Source organism: Bos mutus, chromosome 29 (genome assembly GCF_027580195.1).
Source record: "Bos mutus isolate GX-2022 chromosome 29, NWIPB_WYAK_1.1, whole genome shotgun sequence".
NCBI lineage: Eukaryota > Metazoa > Chordata > Mammalia > Artiodactyla > Bovidae > Bos > Bos mutus.
In genome coordinates, this window is record NC_091645.1 from 17,363,017 (window position 1) to 17,387,791 (window position 24,775).

The 24,775-nt window shown below is 42.6% G+C and overlaps 2 protein-coding genes across 6 annotated transcripts in view; one reads left to right on the forward strand and one right to left on the reverse strand.

Moving 5' to 3' along the window:
• INTS4 (integrator complex subunit 4) overlaps positions 1 to 13,859 on the forward strand; it is a 108,607-nt gene extending 94,748 nt beyond the window's left edge. For both annotated transcript variants that reach the window (XM_070365277.1, XM_005908066.3), the window contains exons 19-23: positions 586 to 645; positions 3,064 to 3,223; positions 3,440 to 3,583; positions 8,418 to 8,538; positions 12,609 to 13,859. In XM_070365277.1, the coding sequence (XP_070221378.1) occupies positions 586 to 645; positions 3,064 to 3,223; positions 3,440 to 3,583; positions 8,418 to 8,538; positions 12,609 to 12,787 (664 nt within the window). In that variant the 3' untranslated portion in view covers positions 12,788 to 13,859. The remainder of the gene's footprint in view (positions 1 to 585; positions 646 to 3,063; positions 3,224 to 3,439; positions 3,584 to 8,417; positions 8,539 to 12,608) is intronic.
• A 5,470-nt stretch (positions 13,860 to 19,329) lies between these two features.
• AAMDC (adipogenesis associated Mth938 domain containing) overlaps positions 19,330 to 24,775 on the reverse strand; it is a 33,639-nt gene continuing 28,193 nt past the window's right edge. For all 4 annotated transcript variants that reach the window (XM_005908065.2, XM_070365280.1, XM_070365279.1 and 1 more), the window contains 2 exons: positions 21,266 to 21,361; positions 19,330 to 19,504 (listed from right to left, as the gene is read on the reverse strand). In XM_005908065.2, the coding sequence (XP_005908127.1) occupies positions 19,364 to 19,504; positions 21,266 to 21,361 (237 nt within the window). In that variant the 3' untranslated portion in view covers positions 19,330 to 19,363. The remainder of the gene's footprint in view (positions 19,505 to 21,265; positions 21,362 to 24,775) is intronic.

Sequence of the window (24,775 nt, forward strand, 5' to 3'; positions counted from 1 at the left end):
CAGATGCCAAGGCTTTGGCCTTCACTGAGTGCAGTGATTCTTGCAACTGAGCATATCCCTTTAGGTACCCTGGAAGGTATAACTGTAGGTTACTTCAAGAGATATTAGCACCTATGAGGCATGAAATTTCTCCATGAATATGGCCTCTACATTGGCCTGATGTAGGTCTCATCTCCTTGAACCTGAGCTGTCAAAACTCCCAGAGAGCTCTGTGGATTGCTTCATGGGCTGCTGCATGGACTGCTGCAGCGGAAGAATGTGACATTGCACGGCCCATAAGCTGTGCTCCTGTCCTATATCCAAACCGAATCTGGTGCCCAGTGTGCCTGTCATAGTCTTTCATTTTGATTATTCATTGAGTCAATGAGCACTGCACTGTTTTAATTGGGTTTGGGATTCTGTCTAATATTTCCCTGTAGGTCCTTTAGGAGTCCTTTAAGAGAAATAGAATTTTTACAGTGTAACATGCTCACTGTCTTTCCATGTAGGTTCAGTTTCTGGGACTTTGGTCTTTACTACTCAGTTCTCAGATTTCAAATAACATGGGTTTTTATTTGTTTTGTTGTTTTTTTTTCTCTTCTATAGCATTGACCCCTTATTTGGAATGTGTGAAAAATTTTTACAGGAAGTGGACTTTTTTCAGAGGTAAGTATTTGATCACTTTCTAGCTTATTAAATCTTGGTTATATAGAGAATTGCATTTATAGGGAAACAGGAGTGATCACAACCAGAATCTTTGGTTTAGCCCATGTAGCCAGTGTGCCCTAATTTGTATGCAGTTGACCTTCAGTATCAGTGGCTTCTGCGTTCATGGATATGGAGGGCCTGGCTGTACTATTCCCTTTTATGTGAAGGACTTGAGCATCCATGGATTTTGTTATGTGCTAGGGGTCCTAGACCCAATCTGCCACAAATACTGAGAGATAATTGTATTTTCTTTACTGGTGTGTAAACTTCCTAAGTTAGCTAAACATACAGCATAATAATAAAAACATCAGGAATTATTGAGTGTTTTGATTCAACACTCAGCTGGGCCAGAAAAAGACAAATATTATTTGGAATATTTTCCAAATATTATTTGGAATATTTTCCAAATATTATTTGGAAAAACTCAAAGTCACAACTTGTCTATTTTTTTCACCATGGTTCTGAAAGTGGTGCATTTCTCTGTTATCTACAAAATATTGTTCCATAATTCTGTAGGTAACTTTTATTTTGTAGCCTAGATATATTTTCTGAGGATTCTGTATGAAGTTAATTGGCTAAAACTGATGCAGTTGATGAGTGGAAGGCTTGGTGAAACAGTAGCAGTCAAAGTAGTGACCAGACCTGTGGTATGCTGCCTGTACTATACTAGGAAGGATTTATAAGAATTTAAGATGTAATACTTTTGAAATCTAACGTTTCATTCTTCCACTCCTTGTTCCTACCCCCCTGAACTTTACCAAAACTGACTCTACAGGTTTGAAGGACTCTTCGCTTTTCAGGCTTTTTTCATTTGGATGATGATAGCTTCCTGTATGGAGAAGGCAATGGCACCCCACTCCAGTACTCTTGCCTGGAAAATCCCATGGACCGAGGAGCCTTGTAGGCTGCAGTCCATGGGGTCGCTCAGAGTTGGACACGACTAAGCGACTTCACTTTCACTTTTCATTTTCATGCATTGGAGAAGGAAATGGCAACCCACTCCAGTGTTCTTGCCTGGAGAATCCCAGGAACGGGGGAGCCTGGTGGGCTGCCATCTACGGGGTCACACAGAGTTGGACACTACTGAAGCGACTTAGCAGCAGCAGCTTCCTATAGGGCTAGGTTGTAGTACTACCCTCACCAGTAGGGGCTATGCTGTGCTGTGCTTAGTCGCTCAGTTGTGTCTGACTCTTTGTAACCCCCATGGACTGTAGCCTGCCGGGCTCCTCTGTCCATGGGAATTCTCCAAGCAAGAATACTGGAGTGGGTTGCCATGCCCTCCTCCAGGGGATCTTCTCAACCCAGGGATTGAACTCAGGTCTCCTGCGTTGCAGGCAGACTCTTCACCAGCTGAGCTATCAGGGAAGCCCTACTCTCTAGTAAATAATACAGTCTAGCTTGACTCTTCAGAACCTGACTTCAAATCTCTATGAAGTCCCTGCCTTACTTTTGGTTTTAGATTTTTATTTTTAATTGAAGTATAGTTGGTTTACAATGTTGTATAAATTTCTGGTGTACAGCAAGCTGATTTAGTTAAACATAGTTTTAGATTCTTTAAGGTGGAGAATCTGTTTTTGCATAGTTGGATTGAAGAGATTTTTGGAAAGATGACAGCTCTGATTTGCCACAGAGGAGAATGTGTTGTTAAGAGCTGTACATTCTTCCTTATTTCAGCCTCCGAGTCCCAGGATTGATGTCACCCTTTCAGTGAAATATTTTTTAACTATCTCCTTTTACAAAGCAAAGTACCATGGAATCATTCAGAGCTGGGAGTAAGTTACTTAACTTTTTTAAGCCTCAGTACAACATTATCCTCTCTGAGTCTCAGCATTCTTATCAGTGGTTATAAGCTCCATTAAAACAGGCTTTTTTAAAAAATTAAAAATTAAAAAAAAAAAGATCAAATTAGAAAGCTGTATTGACTAGTAAAAATGATTTTTTGCATATTGAGAATATTACTCAACTTATAAAAAAAAAAAAACACAGGCTTTTTCTTCTCTTTGGCTCACTGTTTATGTCCCCAGTGTCCAGAATAGTACCTACCACCTGGTAAGGCCTAAACATATTTTTTATATTAATTAATGAATCTATGATACAAAAATAATATTTCTAACAATGCACAGGATTGCTAGATTAAATAAGATAGTATTTATTAGTTTTATAAAATAAAACACTCAAGAGGTTGCCTGGCACATTTTAATAAACAAGGCTATTGTGATGATTTTGTCACTGCAGCTTAATTATATAGGTGCATGACTTTCCTCAGGAACCGTGAACTCCTCCAGTTCATCACTTTTCCTACCTCAGGGCCTGGCAGAAGTTCAGGGGTCAGCCTGTGGTGAATGAATTCCGAGTTGCTTCTGTTTGTTCCTTCAGGTGTTTCATCGCTGATTTGCCCCACCTGCAGGACAGCTTTGTGGACAGACTTCTTGACCTCATGCCCCGACTCATGACATCCAAACCTGCAGAAGTGGTCAAAATTCTGCAGGCCATGCTGCGGCAGAGCACCTTCCTACACCTCCCCCTTCCAGAGCAGGTCAGTGTCTGTGTCAGTATCTTGACCCCTTCAGGGCAAGTCTATCCAGAGAATCAAAACTGCTCACCTTGGTGATCTTCTTTGACTTAGTGGAGCAGCTGAGTTCAGGCCTTTCTTCTGCTTGACTAACATATGTCCATCCATTAGTTAAGGAGGTCATGTTTTGTTGCGCAGGGATGACCTGGCTTGAGAATCATATTTTCTTCTTGTTTACAGATCCACAAAGCCTCCGCCACCATTATTGAGCCAGCAGGCGAGTCAGACAACCCTTTGAGGTTTACATCTGGGTTGGTGGTGGCCCTGGATGTCGATGCAACCCTGGAACATGTGCAGGATCCTCAGAACACTGTGAAAGTCCAGGTCTGTCCGGTTTGGGTTCCCATGGAGTTTCTAAACTGACTTTGTGTTGGAACTTTTCACTTTAGCACCCCCTGTAATCTCTGCCTGAGGGACAGAAACTGGGGAGAGGGAAGAGACGTTTTTATGGACGAGAGCCTAGGCACAGTTCCCAGCTCTACTGCTGAATATGGTTCGGAGCAGGTTACATTAAACTGCATCTCAGATTCTACAACTAACAAGTAGGAATGGTAACATTGAAATGATGCATTAATATGAAAAATCCTTGGTCCCCACTCTGGGTTCATTAAATGGCAGGGCCCCTTCTGTTCTTACAATGTGAAGTTAAGACTTGGTGTTTTTAGGACTATAAGCAAACTGTAATAAGCAAATTCATACAGGTTGTGATTAGGTCAGCTTGGTGAATAAAATTTATGGGTGGGGAAAAAAGCAGTCCTAGGGAGTATTTTTCCCAAGTTAGATAGATGCACTAGAGATGGGAGAGATTCAGTATAGACACTAATCAGTTTGTAACATTCTGTAGTTGAGCCCCAAAGGAGTCCTACCCATTTACCGTATCCCTCCCTTCTTCCTTCCCTCCTTTCTCCTTCCCCTCCTTCTTTCCATCCATGCAATAATGTTTACTCTGTTGCACCTGCTAAGTGCTAGGCAAGGGAATTCCTGCCCTCAGGATGCTTAATTCCAGTGGGAGACAGACAAGTGGACAGGCTGTTGTAAAACAGAAGTTCAGCCATCAGTTCAGACAGGTACAGGATGAATTAAGAATATTATGGTTTCTTATTAAATACTGGCCTGTTCCGACAACATAGATCTAGTTTTGGGAGCCACTTGCAACACAACCTCCTGAAATGAGACACAACTTTTAAAATGACCTGTTCTCAAGACTAAGACTGGTTCAGTAAGATAATGGACTGACTTAATGGACTCAGTTTCTGGATTGTGAAGCTTCTTAGAAGTTTCAAAGGTGGGGATGAAGGTGTACAGAACATACACCCAAAATAAGTCTTTTGGGCCCAAAGATTCTTTGGAGTGATTATTTTTGAGAGTCTGTAGACACAGGTGAATCTCTGGAAACAGAGTAGAATTGCTCTTTTTGAGAGAAAAATGTACGTTTATACGGGAAATCTCCATTTGTAAGATGTCTCCCTCTTAGTACCTGGAAGACTAATCTCTAGAAGCTCATATCAGTGGAGAGTATGCCAACTTAAATTTGCCTGACAACTTACCCTTGTTAATTGTGTTTTACTTGATGGCCTCCTGTAACAGGCTGTCTTTCTCTTCAGCATCTTTTTTTTGTCTGGCTGAAGATGGTATTTAAGGTGATGGCTTGGGCAGTTTTAAGGGGTGACTCAGTTTTCCTAGGTCTCTCCTAGGAGAGATGTATTTATATATAGAGATGTATTTATATATATATGTTCTTATATATATACATTTATATATATATATGTATTTGTTATTAAACTTCTGTTTTTCTCCTGTTAATCTGCCTTTATTATAGAAGAGTCTCAGACAAGAACCTAGAAGGGTAGAGGGGAAATTAGTTTTCCTTTCCTATAGGGTTATTTCCAATTTTTGGCTTCTATAAAGAATTCAGCAGTATGCTTAAAAAATATATATGTTATCGAGTCCAAGCTCGCTTCTAGGGCTCAAAACTGGGCTTTTGTCTAGCACTCAGAAATGAATTGTCTGAGGAGACACATGTGCTGACAAAGCAAGAGATTTTATTGGGAAAGGGTGCCCAGGTGGAGAGCAGTTGGGTCAGGGAACCCAGGAGAACAGCTGTCCCTTGTGGCTCGCAGTCTTGGGTTTTTTGGTGATGGGATTAGTTTCCGGGTTGTCGTTAGCCAGTCATTCTGATTCAGAATCCTTCATGGTGGTGCCCACCTTGTTCAGCCACGATGGATACCATTGAGGATTCTGGGAGATGGTCGGACATGTGGTGTCTCCTTTTGATCTTTCCCCAACTCTTGCAGTTGGTGGTGGCTTATTAGTTCCGTGTTCCTTACCAGGACCTCCTGTCCTAAACAACTCATGCAAATGGTTACTGTGGTGCTTGGCCAGGGTGGGCGGTTTCATTCAAAGTGCTTCCCCTAATGGCTCTGCTCAGTGCACAACAGGCCAATGAATCTGAGAGATGAGGTGTTGAGGCAAGGAAGAGACTTTAATCGGGGAGCCGGGAACCAAGAAGATAGCAGGCTAGTGCCTCAAGATAACCATCTTATTGGGGACTGGATGCCAGGTTCTTTTAAAAATTAGAAAGAAGCAATGAGGAACTAAAGTCAAAAGGCAGAATAGAGAAGGAGATGCAGTGGGGAAGTAAAGGGCCTTCAGTCTTGCAAAACATCTCCAAGGGAATGGCCAGCCTTCAGAAGGGTGTGTTATTCTCTCCTATTCAAAGGTGGGCCAGGACAAAGTATCTCTTGTGAGCTGAACAAAAGCACTTTACAGTCAAGCAGGAGGCCAGGGTCCTCCAGGCAAGCCACTGAGTATGATATTAATATAAGGAATACAATGGGAGAAACCCTTAATTTGTGGCTGAAGAAAAGAAAGACCTTGTTGAGATACTGTGGCATGGATGAGGTCTGAAAGGATGATTAAGAGCAAAGGATAGAGGTATTCCAGGCAGAGGGAATATGAATAAACACTGGCAGTAAGTACAGAAAAGTAGCTTGGAGCAGGCAGGGTCAGCTTCCTGGAAGAGAATAAGGATGAATCAGGCCCTGGAGATGGTAATATTTGCCTATGGTGACAGTAGAGGAAAAATATCTTCTGGCTTTCCATCTGGAATTATTATAAATTATGAGACCTACAGAGAACTAATGCTGAGCTGCCGTGAAGTTGTGCTGCAGCTTTTTTTGTTTTGCCCTGTCGACTGAAAAAATAATGCACAACCTAGAATTGGAGAGTTAGGTTACTTTTTTGAGCGGATGTTCTTAGGGCTTCAGGCCTGGGAGATACCATCTCAGATTAATGCTGAGAAAACTGTTCTGAAGAGGAAGTGGGGGAAACTAGGTTATACAGGAATTTTTGCTACAACACCAGGTAGTCACAATGAAAGATTACTGTTCGTAAAAGAAAACTAAATATCTCAAGGAGTTTAGCGCTTTTCTGAAGATGCAAGAATCTGGACTCGCTGAAATCATTCCTTTGATATGCACCTCAGCTGTCTGGGGCCAACATCCTGTGTTTTCTCATCCTGAGTTTCCTCAGGCTGTACCATGGGTGTGACTGCAGTCTGATGACTGCTGGATGGTGGGCATTCCTTGTTTCTGCCCTGTGTTCTCTCAGGGCTCACGGTTGGAGGGTGGCTGCTGTCCCTGATAGCTCAAAATCCTTTGCTTACTGAAACGGCAGGCAGTATTTTATTTCTCACTGCCAACATTAGCTTTACCCTAGCTCCGCATTCGAATTACTCAGAATGTGTTAAAAAAAAAAAAATACTGATGCACAGGCTTCAACCTACACCAGTTTAAGTCAGAATCTTGAGTAGAACTCATGAGTACCAGTATTTTTTATTTAAGAGCTCATAGGTTCCAATTAAAAAGAAAAAATAAAGAACCCATAGGTGATTCTAATGTGCAGCCAGGGTTGAGAACCAGTTTCACATTGTTCCTGGAAAAAGTTCATTGACCAGTTGTGCATAAATGCAATCGCAGGTAGATTGTTTAAGGTTCATCTGCTAGACTCTACTGAAAAATCACCTTCAGAGTAGCTTTACTACATGCATAGCCAAACGGTTTGAATGCCATCATAGGTGGGAAGATGGGGAACTCACTGCTCAGTCGTTGGACAGCTCTGACAATAAGAAAGCACTGTCCAGCTCAGCTGCCATGCCCCAACACTTCTGGACCAATGAGACTATGGGGCAGGTGGGCTGAGACATGCCTCCCCAGAGTTTTGTAGTTGAAAGACTTGTGCGGTCCCAACTTTACCCCATCAGTATATTCCCAAAGCCCAGGTCCTATGTGCTTCTAGGATATGCTTCATCTCTTCCTTTAGCTCACTTGTACACTGTGCAGTGACAGGCCCTCTAACAGATAGCTGTGAAGCTCCCCTCGGTGTTGAGAGCTCTTCGGCAGCTTGTGAGACTTGAGGAACTGGCCTGTGATTTGAGCAGACCCCTCATGAAGCACTATCTCTGTAGAAAGAGAGAAACAGGTTCCTGGCTGCTTACAGTCTAGTGAAAAGTTACAGAATTGTTCTTTTTTAAAATACGTACGTATGTATGTACTTAACTTTGGCTATGCTGGGTCTTTGTTGCTGTGGGCAGGCTTTCTCTAGTTGCAGCACGCAGGGGCTGCTTTCTGTTGTGGTGCGTGGGCTTCTCATGATGGCTTCTCTTGTTGCAGAGCACGGGCTTCACTAGTTGTGGCATCCAGGTTTAGTTTGCCCCACAACCTGTGGGATCTTCCTGGACCAAGGATTGCACCCATGTCCCCTGCACAGGCAGGTGGATTCTTAACCGCTGGACTACCAGCAAGGTTCCAGAATTATTCTTAATACTTGATAGTTGATGATGGATGGTGGGCCATGCTGTGACTCAGAGCCAGAAGAAGCAGGGAGTGCCTGCAAAGGCTCTTCACGTCAGGATTAATATAGAGGCACCTTATTTCTCTCACTCACCATAAATTCAGGAAAGATTTATCACACACTGGCTTGTACTGGGGGGAGGGTAGAGAGATTTTGATAGTATTGTCCTCCCCACAAGGAGCAGTTTCTTATGAAGGATGGTGTTATCTTTTCCTCCTGTTTTGGGGTTCACAGCATATGTCACCAGTAATTTTGTTAAAAGCTCATGGCTCTTCTGGCTCTTTTTCTCATGTCTGTCACCTCGTAGGTCTTATATCCAGATGGCCAGGCTCAGATGATCCACCCTAAGCCGGCAGACTTTCGGAATCCTGGCCCAGGACGCCACCGGCTCATCACTCAGGTGTTCCTCTCCCACACTGCCTGGACAGGTAAGGAGTCAGTGGGGGCAAGGCATTTGTTTTTTATAGTTTGAAAAATATGTGATTGAACCAGGCCTGCTGAGGGTTGAACTTGGTTTCCTAAGGTGCTTATAAGCTCAGACTGGGTACATTTAGACATTATTGCTTCATTGCTTTGATTACATACAGCACAAACTTTTTTCAAAAGATTATGATAGAATGGAGTCTTATGGAAGGAACTGCAGGCTGACACCTGGAGACTATTTTCTTATCATAACCTTGTCACTGACCTGCTGCAAAACCTTGGACAGGCTACTCTCCCTTGTGAATCTTGTCTCCTCACCTTCTAAATTAAGATGACAATTCTTAATCTACTACTTAATTCTGAGGACTAGTCTTTCTGGAAATTAAACAGTTTTATATTTTTTTTACCAGTAATTTAAAATCACTCTTTTTGTTATATGAACAGTTCATTTCATTCCCCCAGAAGTGGTACAGTGACAACTGTTCTGCCTTCCCTTCCCACATGGGCTGGTTTGTGGGTAGTGCAAAGATGATCTATTCCTACTTCGCCCTACAGCGTCTGAGTAGAAACTTGATAATTTGAGAAAATCACATAGAAGCTACATAAATATTTTTCTTTAATTCGTAAAGGATAAACTGAGAGAATACAAATGCAATGACATTCCATTTCCACAGTCTGTAAAGCACTTTGGAAACTTTAGAAAGAGACTCAGTCTGCAGAACCTAAAATGTGGGAGAGAATTGGTCTCGGTGGTGTTGCCTCAATTGTTGAAGATGATTCAGAAGTATGGTTGTTATTGGAGATGGTGTTCAATACCAGCAAATTTGGTTTATTTTAGAAATAGATGAATGCCTTCTGGAATTTTCTTTCACTGTATTTTTGAATACATGCGTAATTATTTATTGCCATTATTAGTGCTTTTCCCCAGTGAAGGGTGTTAGGTGGGAAAGTTTTCACAAAGAGGAAATGGTGCTGTTGAATGTCGGAGCAGCCCTTTGAGAGGTCCAGTGCTGCTGCTAAGTCGCTTCAGTCGTGTCTGACTCTGTGCGACCCCATAGACGGCAGCCCACCAGGCTCCCCCGTCCCTGGGAGTCTCCAGGCAAGAACACTGGAGTGGGTTGCCATTTCCTTCCCCAATGCATGAAAGTGAAAAGTGAAAGTGAAGTCACTCAGTCGTGTCCGACCCTTCTCGACCCCATGGACTGAGGCCTTCCAGGCCCCTCCGTCCGTGGGATTTTCTAGGCAAGAGTCCTGGAGTGGGGTGCCACTGCCTTCTCCAAGAGGTCCAGTGGGCCTGTCACAATTGAGGGAGCTTCCAGCCAGGAAGCTTTTCCCAGGACCTGCCTCCCTGAATGTCCCTCACTCCGTATCCTTGCTGATGGAGTGTTCTGCACTGTTGGTCACAGTGCAAGTCTACAGGAAGGTAGAGTTCCTTATTCTGATCTCTTTTGGTGAAGGGACCCTAGATATGGGGAAATAAATGCTGTGGGACAGCATTTTCTGCAGGGACCAAGGCTGAGGGAGGCAGAACAGCATATTACAGCTCAGAAGAGCTTGAAAGGTTTCAAGGGGTGTATTGACTTGTCCCTGGTCATACAGCAGCTCACTGCATGAACCAGGCATACAATTTGGGCTGTCTTGAGCCTGAAAAATTATAATTCACTCAGGTTTACCTCCTTTGAGAGGCTGCTACCTAGTCATAATTTAAAATCTCTGTTTTAATTCTCTGCTCAGGAGTTACTCATGTCAGATGTTTCCTCATTCATTTATTGACTTTATCTGCAATTAGAATGTGGGCTGCTTGAGGACAGGAAACTTGCTCATCACCTTTACCTCTGTGTTCCCAGTACCTCTATATCTCATGTCCCTAGTGCCTGACATGTAGTAGATGCTCAACAAATAATGAAAACGGAATGTAGGGTTTCAAGTTTGCAATAAAAATTCACTTAATTCTTAGATAACTCTGTGGTGGGAGTTAGTATTCTGCTCTTCATTTTATAGATGCGTAAGTGGGGGCCCATGTGCCGATTAATGGTGGCTTGGAGGCCGGCATGCAGATTTCCTAAGTGCCTTGTTTTTTCACTATACCATCCTCCCGTCTGGCCTGGGATACTATAGTGAAATGTGTTCTCATTCTGAATGCACCAGCACTTTCTTCCTCCTAACCCAGGAGACCAGGCCTGGTGTTGGGAAGGGGCTCCTCCCTCTAGTCCCTCAGCTTTCTACCTAGGCCCTGTCTTTTGGGAGATGGGATGCTGCTAGGCCTGGAGTCACATAGACAGGTTTCCAAATTCTGCCTTACTTGCTGTGATCCTGAGAAAGTTATTTAACCTGTCTGTCTCATTTTCCTTTAAGACTGTGGAGTGGTAATATATACCTCATAAAGCCATACTCTTCTAAGCATGATAAACAGGTTGCATGATTGGCCCCAGACGATCTTTTGTTTCTTTTCCCCACTGTCTTCTCCCTCTTGTTTTTTTCTCTCTGCTCCCTTCCTCTAATGGCAGTGGCTTGAATTGCCACTCTTCACATGTACTGGTGAGGGAAGGCTTAATGACCAGGTAGGGTTCAGTTGTCTGACCTTACCAGGGTTTGGCTCCTGAAAGTGCTGTGAGAGCCAGGGCTGGGTTGTGGTTCAAGGGTTGGCAGTAGCCATCTAGGACAAAAGAGGAGAGCCTGTTGGGAGAGCTGATACTGGAGCCTCGGACCGGAGAGCAGTGCTGGTTTCATTGCAGACACTGAAGGCTAGTGAAGGGGCCCATGGTAAATGGTCCTGCTGAAGCTGCTGTCTGGGCTCGGCTGGGTTGCTCTGGCTGGCTGCCAGCCCTCCCTTCCTGGAAGACAGTGATCTCGTCTCTGTTTTGATCCCTAGGGAGAAGTCTGGAAATAACAAGGAACATGTCTGGGGAGGCATTGAGAAGTCCTGGGACCTCTGCCCTTGTTCATTTCCTGTTCTATCAGCCCTCGTTGCTGCCCTTTAAACCCCTTACCCTTGGGCTCATCTTTAAAACTTGCATCTTTCATGAAGTAAGGAGGTTACCCAGTCACACAAGATCAAGGAGGACACCCAAGCTTGCGGTGTTCTTGTCCTCTGCACCTGTCGTTAGGTCTTTCTGAAATCCTCTCCTTCTTCTTTATTGAAACCACATGGTTAATAGAAAGATTAGTGTTTCAGTTTATGAACTGAGCTCAAATTCTGTCACTAGTGTGGGTTTGGGCAGTCACTTAGAAACTCTGAGAACCTTGGAACTTTTTTGGGATCGTGACGATCTTTCTTTCGTGGTGCAGCAGGGTAAGAACTCTTGGAGTTATGTATTTGGCACCAAGCAGGTGTTCCATTCCAAAGCCTTCCTGGGCGCCTTCGTCAGTGCTTTTTACAGACTCGCGTGTGTACTGTGCTCTATGCAACTGTCTCTGCGTCCTCAGCCAAACAGCAGCTTAAGGGAGGTCTTATTTATTTTTCTGGGTCTGCCAGGTACAGACACCAGATCAGTATTGTAATGTCATGTCGTGAAAGAATGGAAGGTTCAGTGACATGATTTTAGGTCCCTGAAATGTGTTCCTGTTCAGTAATGAGTGTTTTCTGTCCAAACTATTTCCAGATGAACAGCTTCTTCTCTGCTAATACAGCAGAGTCCACTCTGCACATAGACCTCAGGTCTGAGATCGGCTGCCCAAAAAGAGCATGGTTACCTGGGCACAAGAACTGGCCATATGCACATACCTTATGACCCTCTGTCTTTGAGGCTGGAAGGCCTCTGTGCAAGACAGTTTTTCGCTTGCTCTCTGAGCATCTCAGCAGCCATGGCTCTGAGCTGCAGGGAGCCCAACAGACCCGAGGAGGAGGTGGCGGTGGCAGAGATGTCGCAGCACGTCTGTAGCTTAGGAAGAGCCTCATGGTATTCAGGCTGGAAAATTGTTTTTGTTTTGCAGATGGGGGAAGGGAGGGATGCAGACAGGTGAAAAATGTTCTTGAAACCCTGCTGCCTCCATCTTTGATCTTGCGTTTACTTGACATTTCATCCCAATTCCTGGGTGTTGCCCTGTCATTTATGATTTTTGTCTTTTTTTCTAGAACCCTGCCAGGTGGAAGTGAGGCTGCTGCTGGCCTACAACTCCAGTTCACGAATTCCAAAATCGCCCTGGATTGAAGGTGGTGAGATGTCACCCCAGGTGGAAACCGGCATCGAGGGCACCATCCCCTTCAGCAAGTCTGTAAAAGTTTACATAATGCCCAAACCTGCAAGGCGCTGAGTCACAAGCAGCCTTTACAGCCGTGGCCTAGAAGGCCCTTCTTGGGATCAGAGTGAGCCAGAAGCCAGAGCATTTCACCTGGAAATGGTATATAGGCATAAGGAGGAACATGTGACCCTTGCAGTCTCATCTGTATGAAGCATTGGATAAATTATTTCGCATTAATTAAGAAAACAGAAACCTTCAAGGCTATCCTGCCCCCTACCCCCAACCTCGATAGCCCTGCCCCCAATAAAACTGAGACACCAAGCTGCTCTAGTCCCTGGTCCTTCAGGAAATCTGTGTGGCTATAGGTTCAACATTTATACTACATGTCTACATTCTTCAGGTGTGAAACAAAAAGATCCAATTTTCTAGCCACTTCTAAAGAGCCAGTTACTGGAGCCATAATCTTATTTCTTAAAGCAACAGTCTGTCAGAGCCAACCGCAAAGCGGCTTTCGCAGCTTTGTTTTTTCACCATCGACAGTTCCCGAATGGCCCTAGACTTCATTATCTTGCTGAGAGTCTCCTTCCTTAACTCAGGCAATGGCTGGCCAAGAACTGAATGGACAGCTGAAGAATGAATCATTTTCATTCTTCAGGATAATTTTTGATCTTGCCTGCCATTATCCTTAGGACCAAAATATGAGAGATGGCCCATATTTTAGAAAAGAAACCAGCATTATGGGAACGAGGGATCTAGTTTAAGAAACACAGTCATTTTCCAGTCCTCTGATGACTCCAGTGTTGGAGCTGCATGTGAGTTAAAGATGCAGCTGCGGTGTAAGAACAGTAAAGCCTGTGAACCATGTGAGGGCCTGTGTTGTGTTCTTTACCTGTCATTTAATCCTTGTAACGGCCAAGTGAGTCTGACAGGTTAGGTCATTGGTAGGAATACTGTAATAACACTTGTATTCATTCAAATCCAAAATGAGTCCAAAGGTCTGAGCTATACCACATCAGGAGAAGTATATGGAAAAGAACCTACAAATTTCTCTTGTGCCTTAATTTTCTTATCTGTAAAATAGAGATAATTATACTTTATGGGTTGTTGAATGGGTTTAATTAAATAATGCTTGGCAGAATCTTAATCTCTGGCCAGTCTTGATCATATTTGGTGCTTGGAAAGCTAATAAAAATAACAAGAACATACAGTTCCTGAGAGGCAGAGCTGGAATTTGAATTCAAGCACGTTTGACTTCTGGTTTAACACACCTAATGTATGCCCAGCAGTATTGCAAACCCTTTAATGAATTAACTCATTTAATCCTCAAAACTATAGTGTGAAGTAGGTGCTATTATAATAAACCTAATAGTAGGTTTTTATTAAAGCAGTTGAAGTTCAGAGAATTTAAAGAAGCCAGGATTATGGGAAAGAGGGATCCACTATAAGAAATAGCACTTTCAACTCCATCTCTGATGGCTACAGTGTTGGAGCTGCCTCCTTGGCCTAGGTCTCATAGCTGGTAAACGCGAGCTGGAATTAGAACCTGGGTGGTCTGGCTCCTGGAGGTCGTAACTGCTATGGAGAGACTAAAAGAAGATCACCTCTATGGCGTTTACTTTTCTTGTGTGCTTATTTACTTAGTACATCTCAGTGATGTGCCATCAGTGTCAACAGGAGGCCCTAAAGAAAATTGCCTGCCTTGGAGATAAAGTAAAGCTTAAAGCCAGGCTGAGTCATACCATGGCCCTGACATAAGCACCTAATGATGATTACTGAGTTGACGCACAGATGAAAACATCAAGAACCGATGCTGCTAACTGAGCCTTCCAAGGGAAAAATATGCTGAATTCTTTTTAGATACAGTACACCTTTTATAAAAATCTTTCTCAGTTATTCCCCATTTTGTAGGTGGGAAAACTGAGAGTTTGAGGTCATGTCTTTCTTCTAAGGGGCAAGGGCAGAATTTGATCCTAGGTCTTAAGACCTGAGAGTACTTTCCCCATCAAAGGTGAAGATACACAAAGGGCCAAATTTTGCCTTAGTGTCAGGATGAGTTTTTTGTTTTTTTTTTTTTACGGGACAAGGCTTTATTATACATAATCTGTACTGAAGTCATAAGCATCATCTTCCTCTTCAGTCATTTTATCCAAGACAAAAGATGGTGCAGACTGCTTATCTGCTCGAGACTTCTCAGGCAGTGTCTCATAGGATGAGTTTTTGAAACTGTAAGAATTGAATGGGTTGTCTTAGAAGATCAGGAATTTTCCATGCTGAATGTGTTCGGTCTGAGGTTGAACAGGCTCCTGACAAGTGTGTTTTAAAGGAATTCAAGTTACCATATGAGGGGTTGAGCTCAACCTTTTAAATTCTTCTTTCTCCGAATTCTCTGGGAATTATGAGAATCTTGATTTTTCTGACAAAGACCTGGAAAGGGGCATAAAGATGGCATAAAGATGGCTCTAATGTGGCACCCTCATTTATAAGTAACTGTGCAGCCAGAGAGACTGAGTTAGTAGAAGCAAGTCTGGAAATCAGGCCTCTCCTGGGGTCTCTTCTGCAATTTGAGCGACCAACTGTGTACCTGGTCAAAGCTGGAAACTGTCACACTGGACACTATCCTTAGACTTCATATAAAACTAGCCATCAAGTCCTTTAGATTCTGCTTCTTTAAATGTTTCAGTCCTCTTTACTCAATGTGTCTGTCTTGATGCAGTCTACATCATCACTCTAGAAGTGTGAGATTAGTTTCCTAATGAACTGCTTGTCTCAAATCTTTTCCCCTTCAGCCCATTCTTCACACAGGTGCCAGAGTAATCTTTCCAAAACCCAGATCTGATCACATTCATTCCCCTGCTTAAACCTCCTTAAGTGGGTCACTTCTTGGCTCCAGGATAAAGTCTAAACTGTCCTTGAAGACTCTTCATCCCCTGCTGTCCTCTCTAGCCTCATACTCCGAGTCCCCAACATTCTCTGTACTTCTTCCGCTGTAGAGGATTATCTGTAGTTATTCCTAATTCTCACCATTATGTCTCTTGCCTCACACCTGGACCTTGGAATGTGCTCTTCAGATTGTCTCCTATGGTCCCTTTCTTTTCATTCTTCAGGAGTGAGCCTCATTCTGGAACCTGTCTGTGTCTCCTGTGGGCTTGATGCATTGCCTTTATGTTTCCACAGCCTTCTATACATTCCTCAACCATTTTATTTATGGCAGGTTCACAAATGCCAACCCTGAAGCAGGTGGGCAGGGGGGAAAGAAAAAGTAAGGGGCTTTGTAAAGCTAATAAATGCATCCTCTTTTTCAAAGTTATGAAAAAGAATAATCCTCATACAATTTTAAAAAAGAAGTGGTTCAGTGGCCATAGGAAAATGATAGAGACCTAAGAATCAGCAGATTCTCTGTCCGAAGAAGGCTGTTCAGCTCCACTCAGCTGTTCAGCTGTTCATAGGTATGGACCTGATCATATTTTCTAATTCTTCCAGAAAAGCCAGTAACCTGCATTTTCATGTTAAAAAAACATATATATCCATGTTAAAAATTTTGGTAATTCAAGTAAATGTTCAAATTACTCTGAGACCAGCAAAACCTGTCTCCAGGTAGATTTGTGACAGTTTGCAACTTCTGCATCATCACTCTGTTTATATGTCTGTTTCTCCCAACTAGTCTGTGAATAGCTGGGCAGTAAGACTGTCTGTGTTGTATCCCCAGCGTAGCGCCTGGCACACACCAAGCAAGGAAAGAATGAATGAGTCCATGAGTCCAGAGCAGAGTTGACAGTACCGTGACATGCCTGCAAAAGCCAGCTGAGAGTCAGGCTTCTGAAAGGACTGTAAATTTGTCTTTGACATAATTGACCTCATCAAACAGAACTGAGGAGCAGGTACACACCGAGCACCTGACAAGACTTCTTGTCTTAGGAGCTGCTCAAGCTAGAAGGAATTGAGTGTGGGCAGAGTGAGGGCTGTGCACGCAACTTACAAATTGAACCAAAGGGTGTGTGGGACTCAGTATCGTGTCATGGAAAAAGAGCTTCTCTCCCAGTTCTTGGAATTTCCAGCATTGACCATGCAGAAGAGATTCAGAAGTAGGGGCTATTACAGCCTTGATACAAAGTTTAATAACTTCATTGCCAGGTACTTCTGTCTCTTAAGAAGTTTGTACTAAGTTATGTTTAATGTAGAGACAACTCACTTAGGAACACCTAATTACACCCACACCTAATTCAACACCCACTGGAACTGTCTTATCTTACATTTAACAACAACAACAAAAATTCTTTTATCTCATCACCCAGAAAAATAGTCTGAATTTTTATCAGACATCCCTGCTTGTTATATGAATCTGGCTTTCCGAGCTAAGGGAACTGAGGTCTAGAAAGACCCCGTCATCTGACAAACGGTTGGTTGTGGAAAGGGCACTGAGCTTGACCTTCTCAGGCCTCTCAGCTGGGGGTTAGGTCTGTGAGAATCTATCTCCTGCGGGTCTCCTAAGGTGGCAGAAAGAGATCACGACATAGCGTTGGGTTCTAATCCTGCCTTTGCCACTTTCTTGCTGGGTAAACTTGGAAAGATCACTTTCCATGGCAGTCATCTCAGCTTAGGTTTTCTTGCCGAGCCACGTCTTAAGTTGATTGGCTGTCCTTAGGTCAGATGCCCAGTGTGGCCAGTCAGGTGACAGGATCATGTGGAGCAAAAATCCACTTTCCGGGCCGTGGCTTCAACAAGGGTGGGGGTGGAGCAATTTTATTCAGTTATGGCCATGATCGATAGCATACCTAGTTAATGTCTGTTGAAAAGTTCCCATATATTTGGTGAGTAAATGAACCACTTGTTCTTTAAGACCTGTGTTACATCCTTAGTGATGTCTCTCCTAATCTTCCTCCTATTCTGGTAGGATAAGTTAGTCCCCCTTTGTGCTACCACTGGATGTTATAACTGCTATAATGTTAACACACTATCATTATTGTCTTGTTGATTTCTCTCTCAGGTAACTCCTGAGGGCAGGAACTATAACTTACTCATTCCTGTACCCCTAGGATCCAGCAATAATTGATCATAAGAATATTAAAGACTTTCAAAAAAAAAAAAAAGACTTTCAGTAAGTGAGTATGAAAGAGAATTACTGAATAAATGAGTGAGCAAAAAAGTAGATAATTCCTTTGGGCACCAACATCCTATGAATCTATGAAATAATAAGCTGCTATATTAAGAACCATAAGATGAAACCAGTTAGCTTTACACAGCAGCCCCCTTAGGAGAAAGATAATGACAGTGGTTTCAATTTATTGAGTCCTTAGTACATGCCAGGCAGAGTGCTAAGACTTTCTGTGAATTACCCCACTTAACACCTGTGATAACTTCAGGTACTAATATTATCCCTATCTGACATGAGAACAGTGAAACTCTGAGAAATTAAATAAATGCCCAACCAATGAATGGCATTGGAAGCCACAGGTCAAAGTCAAGGCCAATGGACACCAAAGCCAATACTCGTTAACTTTTATTAACAGGGGGAGAATGAAAAATAAGGCAATGCTGATAACTGTTAATAATTCTATTAGTCTATCGTAAGGTTTCAAAAGGAGAAGGTAATGGCACCCCACTCCAGTACTCTTGCCTGGAAAATCCCATGGACGGAGGAGCCTGGTGGGCTACAGTTCATGGGGTCGCTAAGAGTCGGACACGACTGAGCGACTTCACTTTGACTTTTCACTTTCATGCATTGGAGAAGGAAATGGCAACCCACTCCAGTGTTCTTGCCTGGAGAATCCCAGGGATGGGGGAGCCCGGTGGGCTGCTGTCTATGGGGTCACTAGGAGTCAGACAAGACTGAAGTGACTTAGCAGCAGCAAGGTTTCAAAAAGGTCACTTGGTATTTAATAGAACCATGGCTATCCATGCCAGTAGGGGCCATTAGAAGGCATGTAGTCCAGCTCTATCATTTTATAGTGAGGGAATCTGAGGCCGAGAGAACTGGCAAGACTCAGGTTTAGTTAGTGGAACAGCCTGTCTAGAACCTAAGTATCAAGGCATAGCTCCTTTTACTGTTACTGAAGTGTTGCTTCAGGGCTCTGCTCATGTTATTGCACAAAGAAATTTTCCCTTTCCACATATCTGAAGTAGCCCCTATCACTCTTTTCTTATCTTGCTTTATTTTTCTTAAAACATATTCTATTCACAATATGTATTTGCTCGCTTATTTATTTGGCACACTAGAATAGAAACTTCATGAGCACAAGACTTACTGCTGTCTTTGGAACCTGTAGCATTGTCTGGTATACAAAGTACTTAATAAAATTGGTTGATGACTAAACATTTCAAAGTATCAATTACAATATGATTTTAATGTACTGAAACTTTGGCTTTCAAACTTCAAATCAGAAGGCTTTCTTCATTTTTGGCTTTATTTTCATTTACTTCTGGTCTAACATTTACCACAGTATTAAACTTTGGTAAACATCTGTCTCCTCTATCCCCGCCTCCCCACCCCCTAGGAGAGGAGCCTTGCCTGAGTCATCTGCGCATCGCAGAGCCTAGCCCAGGACCTGGTGCAGGCAGATGTTCTAAAGTGCTAGGGAGGCTGGAGTGGAGAGTGGCGAGAGTGACAGTCGCAGGCATCATTGTTCAGTGATTTATTCTCTTAAGCCTCCATCAGCAGGTGGAATGGAAGACCCCTCCCACCCTGATGCCTTGGGTAGCCAAGGCATTATACTCTTTCACTGCCTGCTCTGTCTGGAGGACCCGCACATCAATGCCTTTTTTCTTGAGGTACTCTACGGTTGATGGGGGTACCTGGAAAGAAGGAAAAAGATGAGTAAATCAGGGTGAAAGGCCCCCAGGCTTTCCTTTCCTGCTATGAGGCAAATATATTCTACAGAATTGGACACTGAGCAGCTGTCACTCCCCAATCACCCAGCATGTCACCAGTCCAAAATTTGGCAGTAAGCCCCAAGGAGTCAGAGAGTCTTCTAAGAGGTTGACAGAAATATCATAAAATATGTGCACACAGCTCAGGTGAAATGGAAACTGGAAAGAGCATGGATTTTGGAGCCAGTCTTGAATTTAAGTCCTTCCTAGCAGTATGACTGGGTAAGTGAATTAAATACTCTGAGCCTCTTTTGCCATGTGTGTAAATAGAGGTAATACCACCTAACTCACAGGGTTAGTATGAGAACAAATTCAGCTAAAGTATGTAAAATGTCTAGCATGTAAATGTTAAATGTTTGAGTCAATCCAACCAGAGTCTAACTTCTAACTTTGCCGTGCAATAACCAAGAGACCGTTTGAAAGCCTGTCAATTGCAATTTCCTCCTCTATAAAATGGGGATGATAATACTTAAAACCACAAGGTTGGTGTGAGGATGAAGTCTTACGAATGTACATATACTGCAGCTCAAATGTGTTCTCAGGCCTTTCTTGATCACCTCATTTAGAACAGCCCTCAGAAGTCACCATTTTCTTCACAGCATTTATTATGATCTGAAATTGTCTACATATTTATTATTCACGAGGGCCATGAACCTTTTTTACCTTGTTGTCCCCAGTACCTTGAACAGTGTCTGACCCATAGAAGGTGCTGAATAAATATTTGTAAATGAATTTATATAAAAGATTTTCAATAGTGGCAGCTATTATTGGATATTTTCTCAACTCTGACTTGTCCTGAATATTATTTTTAAATAAATTTTAATTCAACTCTGTTAGAAGGAACTCTCAGCAAAATGTTTTTAAAATGTCCTATATTACTTTTTCATATATTTGAACAGTTTTATATTAACAGTAGCCTTATGGATAGGAGTCATTTTAATGGAGGGGAAAAAAACTAGATTAAACTAAAAAATATAAAGGCACCTTCATCAGTAAGGAACTGGATTTTAGGACATGTTTATAAGGGACAGAATGAAGTAGATCTCTATAAACTTACGTGAAAGGCTGTCCATAATGCAATAACAAATGAATAAAAAGTTGCAGGACAATATGTATAGTGTGATCCTGTTTATGTAAAAGCATGGATGTCAGTATGCATAAGTGAGTATATATTACTAGATGTGTAGAGAGAGAATTGGAGCAGTTACATATACATCACATGTGACTGGGAAGGGGGAGTCTTTCACCTTTTTAATACTACGTTTCTGTGTTGACTTTTTCACAACAAGCATGTATTATTTCTATAAGTACAATAAAAACAAACATTTTTTTTTCTGAAAAGGGAAAAAAAACTTGAATGTGACCAAGAAAAGAAAAATTTAAAGTACTGTAAAAATGGAAGATACCATAAAACTCTGAAGAGCCAAATATTGATAGCTATAGAACTTAAGATATTTCCAAGATTGAGGAATTTCTGGAATATGGTTGAAACAACACCAGCCTTTGGTTACGTAGAGACTGGAGAGACCAACCCTGATGAGGAAGAGTAGGCTCAGCCACTACTTCATCCTAGGCCATCCACTGGCTCAGCAGAATGGGGGTGCGTGATACATGGATGTATCTCTATGGTAAAGACCCGAGAGATTACTGAAAGTCCTCAGGAATGCTGTGCTCACCAATACCAACCTTTAAGGCCTCACTCATCCCTCGGCCAATCACAAGGATCTGCACACCCTTGTCCACAACTTCCTCCACATCTGCAGGCTGCACACCAGGAGAATGCTGGACATGGAAAGAGAATGTTCATCAGCTGCCAGCTTTTCAAATCTTTCTTTGCAGTCAGCATTCTTGTGAATTTCATTCATTCACTGAAGAAATGTTTACTGAGGTTTACTCTATGCACAGTGTCACTTGGGCCCTGGGAATAACAGGGTATTGTGAGAACATAGAGAAAGGGCACCTAATTCAGACTTGAGAGAGTCAGGCCAGGGGGTCAGGGGAGACACCCCAGAGGAGGTGACATTTAAGTTGAGATGGGCTTTCCTGATAGCTCAGTTGGCAAAGAATACACCTGCAATGCAGGAGACCCTGGTTCAATTCCTGGCTTGGGAAGATCCGCTGGGGAAGGGATAGACTACCCACTCCAGTATTCTTGGGCTTCTCTTGGGACTCAGCTGGTAAAGAATCCACCTGCAATGCAGGAGAGCCCTGGGTTGGGAAAATCCCCTGGACAAGGGAAAGGCTACCCACTCCAGTATTCTGGCCTGGAAAACTGCATGGACTGTATAGTCCACGGGGTGGCAAAGAGTCAGACATGACTGAGCAACTTTCACTTAATGGATAAACAGGAATTAGCCAGGTTAAAGGAAATCAGGAACAAGGCATACCAAACACAGGGAACAACATGAACTTAAAGGCTCAGGGGAAAGAGCAACCTAGTGAACTACAAGTAGTTCCTTATGACTGGAGTGTAAGTGACAGGTGAGTGGAAAGAGAGGAAGTGGGAGAAAAAAGCATGTGCACACACCATGCCAAAAGTTGGAAAGCTCCATTCTGTTTCCTTGTGCTGAGCTGGTTTCCTACTTAAATCCAGGAAAACTTTGATGCTCTAAAACCTACCCCTTACCTGTCGTTCTGTAGAGTCTTCCCAGATTCTCCCAGAGGTATTTAAGGTAAGGTTTTTAATGAAGATTAACATTAGAGGATGGTGGCTTCTGAACTGCTTCCTCCAAGTCAGCCAGGGGGATACAGGAGTTAGTTTGGTAAATACCAGCCCAGTACTGGGGAGTGAATACATATGAGTGGAAAACTGTCATGAAAGACTTGCTGTTCTAACTGCATCTTGAAGTATGAGTTGGAATATGCCTTGATGCAGTGGCTGTGGAACGGGTACATTCTAATCATAAGTTAGAGGTGGTTTAGAAAAGAGCTGCTAAAACACCAAGAGGACAAAAAAACTTGCCAAAGACAGAAGAGTTTTTCATTCTAGAAAGCTTTAGAGGTGATAGGATTGAAATTTATAAAGATATAAGAACAAATAAGTATTTTTTTTATTGTATTGGTTTGGCCATATATCAACATGAATCCGCCACAGGTATACACGTGTTCCCCATCCTGAACTCTCCTCCCTCCCCGTACCATCCCTTTGGGTCGTCCCAGTGCACCAGCCCCAAGTTTCCAGTATCGTGCATCGAACCTGGACTGGTGACTCGTTTCATATATGATATTATACATGTTTCAATGCCATTCTCCCAAATCATCCCACCCTTTCCCTCTCCCACAGAGTCAAAAAGACTGTTCTATATATCAGTGTCTCTTTTGCTGTCTCATATACAGAGTTATTGTTACCATCTTTCTAAATTCCATATATAGGCGTTAGTATACTGTACTGGTATTTTTCTTTCAGGCTTACTTCACTCTGTATAATAGGCTCCAGTTTCATCCACCTCACTAGAACTGATTCAAATGTATTCTTTTTAATGGCTGAGTAATACTCCATTGTGTATATGTACCACAGCTTTCTTATCCATTCATCTGCTGATGGACATCTAGGTTGCTTCCATGTCCTCGCTATTATAAACAGTGCTGCTATGAACATTGGGGTACACGTGTCTCTTTCAATTCTGGTTTCCTTAGTGTGTATGCCCAGCAGTGGGATTCTGGGTCATAAGGCAGTTCTCAGTACTCTTGCCTGGAAAATCCCATGGATGGAGGAGCCTGGTGGGCTGCAGTCCATGGGGTTGAGAAGAGTCGGACACGACTGAGCGACTTCACTTTCACTTTTCACTTTCATGCATTGGAGAAGGAAATGGCAACCCACTCCAGTGTTCTTGCCTGGAGAATCCCAGGGACGGGGGAGCCTGGTGGGCTGCCATCTCTGGGGTCGCACAGAGTCGGACACAACTGAAGCAACTTAGCAGCAGCAGCAAGGCAGTTCTATTTCCAGTTTTTTAAGGAATCTCCACACTGTTCTCTATAGTGGCTGTACTAGTTTGCATTCTCACCAGTGTAAGAGGGTTCCCTTTTCTCCACACCCTCTCCAGCATTTATTGCTTGTAGACTTTTGGATCACAGCAATTCTGACTGGCATGAAATGGTACCTCATAGTGGTTTTGATTTGCATTTCTCTGATAATGAGTGATGTTGGGCATCTTTTCATGTGTTAGCCATCTGTATGTCTACTTTGGAGAAATGTCTATTTAGCTCTTTGGCCCATTTTTTGATTGGGTCATTTATTTTTCTGGAATTGAGCTGTATGAGTTGCTTGTATATTTTTGAGATTAGTTGTTTGTCAGTTAAATAAGTATTTTTTAAATTAAATCGAAATAATATCTTACATGTGTATAGTTGCAGTTTTCATAAAACACCTATAGAAATTATTCTATGTGCTCTGCATAATAGCACAAAAACATCTATTCTCCTTGTTTTATAGATAAACTAAAGATCACAAAATATGTACAAGATGACACAAATCACTTAAGTACTAGAATTGGGACTTGAACAGAAACAAGTTAACCTTCCAGTTTAAGGCACTGTATTAGAATACTATAAACTAAGGAGCAACTTTGTTGAAACTTGAAAGAACTAATCCTAATGACCACATGTTGTGGGGGAAGGATCAGTAGGATGAAATGAGAGATTGGGACTGACATATATACACTACTATGTATAAATCAGATAACTAATGAGAACCTACTGTGTAGCACAAGGAACTCTACTCAGCGCTCTGTGGTGACCTAATGGGGAAGGAAATCTAAAAAAGAGTGGATTTGTATTTATGTGTGACTGATTCACTTTGCTGTACAGTAAGAAACTTAACATTGTAAAGCAGCTATGTTTTTGTTGTTTAGTCACCAAGTTGTGTCTGACTGTTTTGCAATCCCATGGACTGTAACCTACCAGACTCCTCTAAGGACTTTCCCAGGCAAGATACTGGAGTGGGTTACCATTTCCTTTTCCAGGGGATCTTCCCAACCCAGGGACTGAACCCATGTCTCTTGCATTGGCAGGTTGATTCTTTACCACTGAGCCACCAGGGAAGCCCAAAGCAACTATACTCCCACAATAATTAATTTAAAAAGGAAGATGTGGTACACGTATATACAATGGAATATTATCCATAAAATGAAATAATGTCATGTATGACAATATGGATGGACCTAGATGGTATCTTAAGTGAAATAAGTCAGAGACCAA